The sequence below is a fragment of the Notolepis coatsorum genome, assembly GCF_963971535.1.
Source record: "Notolepis coatsorum genome assembly, chromosome: 17".
Classification (NCBI taxonomy): domain Eukaryota; kingdom Metazoa; phylum Chordata; class Actinopteri; order Aulopiformes; family Paralepididae; genus Notolepis; species Notolepis coatsorum.
The window spans coordinates 86453828-86463443 of NC_140181.1; the positions used below are offsets into that span (position 1 = coordinate 86453828).

Below are 9616 nucleotides of genomic sequence, written 5' to 3' on the forward strand. Positions count from 1 at the left end.
AATTAAATCTACCAGGGATATGCAGTCATCTTTAGAAAAGTACAACTCTATGTACATAAATACAGTGTACAGAATAGATTTCACTCTCGCTATTTACAAAGACGAATAAAATATTTTTTTTAAATACAGCCTTATTCTGCCATTTTACGCTCACGACTAGTTCCTGGTTAGTCCTGCACAGTTTCATTGTCCAAATCCGTCTTCCTGTTTTCACACAGGCTAGAGGAGTCTTTCACCTGAGTAAAGGGATCCTATGTTTCGAAGGGTTTGACATTTGCGGAGTTCCCTTTTCATAACAGGCCAGTGTGGGGATGGGTTCCTTCAAATGGACACCAGTTCTGCTTGTACACACCTAGATCCACAAAGAATGGATTGCACGGTGCCAGTTGCACCCTTCTTACAATTCATTATGAATTGAAAATGGGGGACCCTGGTGTAAACAAGACGAAAGTCTTTCTCTGGTCTGCATCCCCTTAACAATTGTGTGTATTGAGCCTTACTGTATTCTACCCATTCTACAATCTGTTAATAAAAGTTTCAATCAATCAAATTTGATTGATTGAAAGTTTTATTTAACAGATTGCAGAATCTGTTAATAGGCTCAATACACACAATTGTTAAGGGGATGCAGACCAGAGAAAGACTTTCGTCTTGTTTACACCAGGGTCCCCCATTTTCAATTCACAATGAATTGTAAGTAGGGTGCAACTAGCACCGTGCAATCCATTCTTTGTGGATCTAGCCCCTGGTGTCTGGCAAAGATGAACAGGGCATGCATAAGGTATGGGATATTTAAAGGCCCAATCCAAGATTTCTTTGACCTTCTCTTAACATTCTTGAAGAATTTGATTTGTAAATATGTTTTTATTCATTTATTTATTTATTAACTACGAATCAGAATATACTGTAGGTAGGGTTGGGCATCGTTTGGATTTGAACGATTCCGATTCCGATTCTCCATTTCGATTCCTGTTCTAAACAATTCTCGGTTCCGATTCTTTGAGGTGCAGGTCAAAACAGGTCACAGCTTATTTCGCAGGAGAAAAGATTTATTTGAAAAATCCTTAATTATTTTCATACTATCCACATTGTCAGTTGACTTGATACAGTTTAATTTGGTTGTTGTACTATAGGGTATTAATATCCAAATTAATTTATAAAAAATTCAAATTAAAAAAAGTTATCGAAACTTCCGGTTGTTCCTAACTTCCGGTTCTGGTTCTCGGTGCCCAACCCTAACTGTAGGTCTGTTTCACTCCAGTGTTTAGAAACATTACCATGTTTCTTTTGGGTGATGGGGCTAACCCTTTGATTACCTCTGGATTGCTGATTGGGCCTTTAAATCTACACGGGCTGATCTTTCCGTTCAAGTAGCGTCACGTTATGACCGCAGATAAGACGAGACGGCACCAAGTATCAGTCATCTAGTTCTGGATACCAATCCTTTGTACCTTAGGAGTCCCTTCAGCTTACTGGGCTGTGTAAAGAGTATCTTCTCCTAAGGCTTTATTCAGACCGTATCTTATTCTTAAGGCCTGCCGTTAGATCAACCCAGAGGAGGGGACTTAAAATAAAATAATACGCTTGATGATTATTAGTCTAACAAAAGCCAGAGATGATAGATTACAATATCCGGAGACCCTGTTCTCATTCCTCCTGCTTCACCCGACTCCATCTTCAGCCTCTCGCTCCTCCTCCCTCCTCCCCTCCTGCCATATCCCTCTCATCTTCCCCTCCTCTCCTTGTCTCTCTATTACAAGCCCCCCCCTCCCCCTGTCCTCCTTCACTCCCTGCCTTCCCCCATTCTGTGACATCACTAAGGTCAAAGGGCCTCTGCCCAAAGAGCTCTATTATATCTGCCCCTCCTCCGCTCACTTCCTTTTTAGCTGAAGGGTCAAGGGTCAAGGAGGGCCGGAGCCGTGAAGAGCCAATTAAAGTCCGGCTTCAATTGGATTCAGAGAGAGAGAGAGAGAGAGAGAGAGAGAGAGAGAGAGAGAGAGAGAGAGAGAGAGAGAGCATCAACCCCCCACCCAGACTCCCTCTATTGTTTTAACAGGCTTTGTCTTATTTGGCTCATCCCCTCCATCTGTCCTGATCTTTAACCAATTTAATCTTTCAGTAATCATGTCATATTAATGTCAGGCCTGTATCTGTCCTGAACCGTGGGACAGAGGGCAAAGCGGGGGAGACGTCATATGTGACAGAATGACTCTTTTCTTTTGCCCAGGTCTCCAAAAGAGATCTCAGAGGGATGTGGTTGAAAACAAAACAAGAGATCATAAAACCCAAGACCTTATATCTGGTTCAGGGCGGACTGTGTCTACCGCGGCCCGCGGGCCAGAAACATGGGGTTTTCGTCTACGCTCCGAGGAGCTCCCGTATTTAAAATGCTGTCACAGAGTGGCTGTGCACCACCGCCAACTTCCTGCAGGTGGTGCTGTTGTGTGATAGCTGCGTGAGCCCCACAGTAACTCTCTAGCTGCCTCATAGTGTGTGTCTGAGTGCCTGTGCGTGTCGGGCTGCGTTGGCCACACAGATAAAGATCTCTCTGCCTAAAAAGGAGAAGAGAGGTTAGGCTGAGTACTGACTTGCGACAGAGAACCAGACGGGTGGCTGAGCTTGTGGTGGTGGCGGGTGGGTGTGGGGGAGGGAGGGAGGGAGGGAGGGGGGGGTTGTTATAAGACCCCTTCCCCACCACACCATACCCACCTTTTAACTAGTCACTAGTTACCGGCTCAACACAACACAGATATTACTGTAGTTCATCCAGGTCACTCTTGTAACAATTCATCTTGTAAACAACAACAATAACAACAAAAACAAAAACAAAAACAGATATATGTAAAGATCATAAATCTTTCATTTGAAATTCACAAATTCACAAAATTCACACGGGTCATAGAAAATAAGTGCTCATATAGATATTTTACACAATTTATTCTTCCCTCAGTGCAATGAGACCACAGGTCGTTTCCTGGCGTGACCGTGTTACTGGTATGTGTTCATGTGTGTGGTTCTCGGTATGGGTGTGAATTATACTACGTATCTGCATAGGCGTGACGTTTCTTTTTATTTATTTTTAACCCAAGCTCAATTTCCTACATTGATACTATGATTATTGTGACTTTCAACTTTCATCTCATGTCGAAGTCCCCATAGAGGCACCGTGAGCCCTGCACCCTGAGTCATCTCCCTGCCCAGGGCCATGGCTAGGGCCCCCCCAGCCCCCGGCAGGCCCCCCGGCCCCTGGCAGCACACCTTGACGTGCGTCGCCAGGTTCTTCTGGGTGCTGAAGGCCTTGCCGCAGGCCAGGCAGGTGTGCCCCCTCTCCTTGGAGTGCACGGAGGACAGGTGCCGGTGGAGGTCCGTGCGGTCCCGGAAGTGTTTCAGACAGTAGTTGCACTGCATCAGCTTCTTCTTGAAGTGGATGGTCTTCTCGTGCCGGTCGGCGTTGGACTTGAGCGTGAAGCTGGCCGGGCACTGGTGGCAGAGGTGGCGGAGGGGGGCCGTGCCGGCGGCCGCGGGGCGGTAGAGAGGCCGGTGATGGAGGAGCGCTGGGGACCGGCACTGCTGAGGCTGGCTACTGCTAGGGTGGTGCAGGGAGCCCTGTGGTACCGGTGGCCAGTCCAGGGACAGGGCCATGAGGGACAGGGCGTGGCGGTATTCATGCTCCCTGAGATGCTCCAGGCTGGGGAACAGCCGCTTGCACAGGGAGCAGGCTAACTCCTGCACGGGCCGGGCACTGAGGCCTGACGGAGGTCTTCTCCCCGGTGGTGCCGCTCCTCCACCCCCTCCGCCAGCCCCAGGCCCTGGCCCGCGGCCAGCCAAGTCCCCAGCACCACATCCCTCGACCATCTGATCTCCCTCCACAGGAGACTGGTCACCTTCCAACGCTGGGGGAGAGAGAGAGGGGGAGAGAGAGAGAGAGGGGGGGGGGAGAGAGAGAGAGAGAGAGAGGGAGAGGGGGGGAGAGAGGGGGGGGAGAGAGAGAGAGAGGGGGAGGGAGAGAGAGAGAGGGGGGAGGGAGAGAGAGAGAGGGGGGGAGAGAGGGGGGGGAGGGAGAGAGAGAGAGGGAGGGATGATGTAAAAGAGAGACATACCTTTCTAAGGTATAAATGGATATGATCGTATCGTATATTAAGGTTTAAGTCTCCATACATACCCGTCCTGTACTCTTTTGTGTCCATTTTATCTGGCATGTCCCCCTACGAGAAACACAAGGCAACCGGTTACATCACACTCCACTGTCCCCAAGCCTGTATGGAATACTGTCTGGACATGCAGAACGCAGGCAGGCAACAATATCTTTTCTCTTTCTCTTTCTCACACGTCTCTACGAGACAAAGAGAGGGAAGCAAAGTTAAAAGAGGGGGGGGGGGGGAGAGAAAAGAAGATCAAAAGAAATCAGACAGAAAACAAATGGAATAATTTGAAGATACAGACAAACCGGTAGAGAGAGAGAATGTGTAAATAAGACACATTTCCTGGATGCTACGGGGTGACCTTAGGGACATACAGAGTCAGTTTGATTTAATGACACGTGTTTTCACCCTTGCGCTGTTCATCTGTCCGCTGACCGACCTTAACAACAGGCGCAGGGACAGTAGAATTAGGGGGGGGGGGGGGGCAACACTGACTGTATGCTGGTCTCTAGGGCAACCACCACACCTACACGCACCCTATCCCCTCTGGTGTATATTTGTGTATCAGTAAGGTGCACAAGACCCCCACCCATCTTCCTATCTCTAAAAGCACCCCCCCCCCCCCTACCCCTCCGCCCACTCCTTCCTTACACCATTCCTTCACCTACCCCCCTTCACCTTCCCTCCATCCATACCTCCCTCCCCTCCTCTTCCTCCTCCTCTCTAAGAACAGAACACCATGCACTGGGCAAACAGATGGCTTGTCCACAGAGATAGGGAGGCTTGTTGGGAAGGAGGCAGGTCCACTGAAATCAAACGCTGTTCCTAATGCTCTCTCTTGCACACACACACACACACACACACACACACACACACACACACACACACACACGCACACACGCACACACGCACTCAGGCACGCACTCGCACACACACACACACACACACACACACACACACACACACACACACACACACACACACACACACACACACACACACACACACACGCACTTTCCTGGGCTTTGAGAGCAAACCTCTCATTGTCTACTAGTATTGATTCTATTCAGCTTGACCTCACTACCCCCCTTGTTATCCACCACCTCTGGGCACATGCTACTGTTGTGACTAGGAATGTCATCTCTGATATCTTCACTACGAAGCTGCTTACTGCTGACGTCGAGGTATGACTTACAGATCTATAGACAGAGATCACACGATAAAGACATACAGTAAATAATGGAAAGCGTGAAGAATTGAAAACATTTATAAAAGAGGGAAGATGAAAGACAAAGGCATGAAAACATATTAACAGACAACCACAAACAACAAATGCCAACTTTTGGGGAAATTAGCTTATTTGCAATCTACCCTGGAGTTAGATAAGCAGATACATACCATTTTCTTCTCTGTGCATGCATTAGGAACAGCCGCGCCGTTAGCCTAGCTTAGCTTAGCGTCATTCACTGGAAGTAGGTGTGCCAGTGTAGCCTAGTTCCCAACAGTCACAAAATACACTCCAAATACAGCTGCAAAACCTTCCTGTAAACATGTTGTGACCTGTGTATTTACCATGTTGAGATTTTTTTTTTACATTTTCGTTTTCTAAGCAGATATAAATAGCCTACTCTTGACATTTTCTTTTGAGAACCAACCCGTTTTAAAAAAAAAAGGGCTTTTGAGGTGATGAAATCACTGCGCCCAGGCAGCAGTGGTTCGGCAAAAAATAGTTCAGAGTATTATATCTGCTTAGAAAACGAAAATGTCTAATTTTTTTTTTTTTTTTTCTACGTGGTAAATACACAGGTTACAACATGTTTACAGGAACGTTTTGGAGTTGTATTTGGAGTGTATTTCGTGACTGTTGGGAACTAGGCTACACTGGCACACCTACTTCCAGTGAATGACGCTAAGCTAGGCTAACGGTGTGGCTGTTCCCTAAGCCTAATGCATGCACAGAGAACAAAAGGGTATGCATCTGCTTGTCTAACTCCAGGATAGATGGCAAATAAGCAAATGTCCTAAAAAGTTGGCGTGTTCCTTTAAGTACAGCAGGAAATATAGTAGATTACACACAGAGAATATTAGATACTGTAGGAGGTTGGGGTGGTGGTAGGGGGGTGTAGGGTGGTGGTAGATATAAGCCTCAGGGCTACACACACACACACACACACACACACCATTCAACCTCCTGAACGTCTGAAGGAGCGGGTTGAAGCTGCCCCCGGACACTGATCCCAGCTCAGTTGTTCACAGATCAGACTCAGCGTGCGTGAGGTGAAACTGACGGTGGACCGGCGCCCTGGAGACAGCTTGTACCCTGGGGGGGAGGGGAAGGCGCTGAGCCTGGCTGCGTGTGCTTACCTCAGGCGAGATGAAAGGCTCTGGACCCTCAGGGGCTTCCTCCACATCCATATCCGGCCCCTCTAAGTGTATCCGTGGTGCCCCGGCCCGCGGACCACCAGAGGCCTCGCGGGGGGGCCGAGGCTCCGGGGGAGTCAGGGACGTGGGTGGAGTAGATGGGCAGTATGCTGATTTTGATGATGGTGGTGGTGGTGGTGGTGGTGATGATGATGGAAGGAGAGGAGGAAGGAGAGGAGGAGGAGCAGCAGCAGCAGTAGGAGGAGGAGGAGAGGAGCCAGCCCCCTGTTTGTTATGAATACTGGCCCCCGTGGCCCCTGGCCGGAGCCTGCCGCAGTAGTTGTTGAAGCGGAGCCCTGAGGAGCACAGGAAACGAGTCTCACCCACCCACTCACGTACAACTGCAGCTCCGCTAGCAGCTGGCCACCAGCGCGCCATGGCAGAGAGTGGGCAGAGGGGCACACAGAGGCTGCCAGGGCTACTCTACCAAACACTACAGAGGAGGAACAAAACAACTCTAAAGTTTCACTTTCCATCAGCCGAGGGGAAGGGGTTAGGGCTTCTCTTCTCTCTCTCTCTCTCTCTCTCTCTCTCTCTCTCTCTCTCTCTCTCTCTCTTTCTTTCGCTCCTCTGCTCTCCGTCTCCTTCCACCCACGTGCGTGCACAGAGGATGGCCATGTGCGTGTCTTTTTGAGAGTGAGTGTGTGTGTGTGTGTGTGTTGCATTTGAGAGCTAAATGCGTGTGTATACAGAGAAGGCTTGAGGATGCTCTGTTGTGTGAAGTGAGATTGTTTTGGAGAGGAGCCATGTTTCGGCTGAAGAAAACAACTCGACTAAAGGATGAAGGACGGCTGATGTTACATCACAAACACACACTGCAAACATGTTACAAATTAAACCGTGCATGAAAGAATAAAGGAGACGCCACTACGGCAACAGAACAGTGTGGAGCTTTATTGTGCTCCGTTAATATTGAATACACTTCTGTGAATGCATGTGCCCTTTGTGTATAAGTGCATTTTAATCACGGTATAATGTATCGTAGAATATTCTGTGTTACTGAAAGTGAGTGTGTGTGTGTGCGTGTGTGTGTGTGTGTGTGTGTGTGTGTGTGTGTGTGTGTGTGTGTGTGTGTGTGTGTGTGTATGTGTGTGGGCAGTGTTTCAGGGAATATCTCTAGAGTTATGCAGTGGGTTAGCCATTCATCGCCCTCCTCTCTACAGAACGGAACAGAATCACACAACCATGAGGCTCTGCCCTGGACACATTCCTGGAATGTTCAACTACCGCACCCAGCACTCCCACTTAGTGAGCGTGCACACACATACACACACACACACACACACGCGCGCGCACGCACGCACGCACACACACACACACACACACACACACACACACACACACACACACACACACACACACACACACACACACACACACACACACACATTTTAACTTCCCATTTCATCCCCACCCAAGGCACTGGAGCAAGAAAAGACAGGGGGGGGTTGGGGTGATAATGGGGGGGGGGGGCAGCAGCAATAGAAGGGCTTGGCTGCAGGTGAGAGGGAGGCATAGTGTTAATCAGGACAGAGTTCTGAAGGGATGAGGAAGACCATCACTGGTTATTTCTAGCACCGTCACAACTGTAGTTTTCTTGTGTCATTCAACTGGTTTTACCAAATAGGCAGCGTGATGTGCCAAGATACACTAATAGCCGACTAATAGCACCAAATACAGAATAATATGGACAGATTGGTTTAGACATTCAGAGCGTTTGAGAATACACAATTCTCCAGTATGACCCTGATCTCCTCAGACTATCCACCTGCCCCGTGGACGTTTAGGGTTAATAGGTTTATCGGAGGGAAGTAAGGTGGTTAGGTTAATTGATTGCTAATAGACATTAAACTAAGACTTGGTAAGTCTGTTAGAGAGAATTGCTGGAGCAGACAGGGCTGCCGATCCAGAGCCACCTTTAAAGAGCCAGGATATCTTTTATTTGTATTCTTTTCTGAATACATTTTTTTCTCTCTCTCTGATTTCATTACATTACATTAACCCTTTCACTACCACACTACAGAAGGTTAACCCTTTCACTACCACACCACAGAAGGTTAACCATTTCACTACCACACCACAGAAGGTTAACCCTTTCACTACCGCACTACAGAAGGTTAACCCTTTCACTACCGCACTACAGAAGGTTAACCCTTTCACTACCACACCACAGAAGGTTAACCCTTTCACTACCACACTACAGAAGGTTAACCCTTTCACTACCACACTACAGAAGATGAACCATTTCACTACCACACTACAGAAGGTTAACGCTTTCACTACCACACTACAGAAGGTTAACCTATCCAGTTGACCCTTTTCCGCCTATTTACGTCAGAACACAAGAGAGCCAACCGGGCCTCACAACTGTTGCCTAGCATTCATTATGTAAGGGAACGAGCCAGGGTGCTGCACGGTTTAATGGCCGACTCGGAGGTTATGAATTGCTCGGGGCATACCTCCGCGAAGGTCGTTGGAACTGCCCAATGCGAGGAGTTCATTACCCCGCTTATACAGTACAATAAATAATCAGAGGGAGAGGAATGAAAAGGAATCAACTCCTCATCTGTCTTTACAGGTTTCGAACCTGCTGCTGCCAATAAAGCTCATCTAAAGTTATTTCAAAGGCTTTTTCAAATGTAACAAAACCAAGATAATAGTAGCTGGTTAGCTCCATGTTTATGTTGACTATGACAGATCAGCTGTTTTTATATCTTATATCATCAGATATACAGAAAGTTATATTGTGGGAATCACTCAGAAATGACACCATTGCGCTACTAGCTTGTTCTTCACGTGTCGCAGCTATAAGCTAGGAAGGTCCCACCTAGTCTTGATACAAATATACTTTTAGACATTAAACACAAGTTTACTCCAAACTATTGGAACGGAATATGCTGCCGAGCAATACGCTCGCGAGAAGTCGAGGCCATCTTTGATTTTTTTCTGATGGAGGTTTTGGGGGTTTACCTGCGTTTAACTACAGCTACATGTTTATTTGTGTAAAGGAGATGTAGCGCCTGCCTCCTCCCTGAGGAGGAGACGAGGAAAGA

The 9616-nt window shown here is 47.8% G+C and overlaps 1 protein-coding gene across 1 annotated transcript in view; it reads right to left on the minus strand.

The window, feature by feature from the left end:
* LOC311244124 (uncharacterized protein) overlaps positions 1-9616 on the minus strand; it is a gene marked incomplete at its 5' end in the record, with an annotated part of 30902 nt that overhangs the window by 4814 nt on the left and 16472 nt on the right. The window contains 3 exons of the mRNA XM_084333534.1: positions 3180-3893; positions 4163-4205; positions 6507-6859. Of these exons, the coding sequence (XP_084189660.1) occupies positions 3180-3893; positions 4163-4205; positions 6507-6859 (1110 nt within the window). The remainder of the gene's footprint in view (positions 1-3179; positions 3894-4162; positions 4206-6506; positions 6860-9616) is intronic.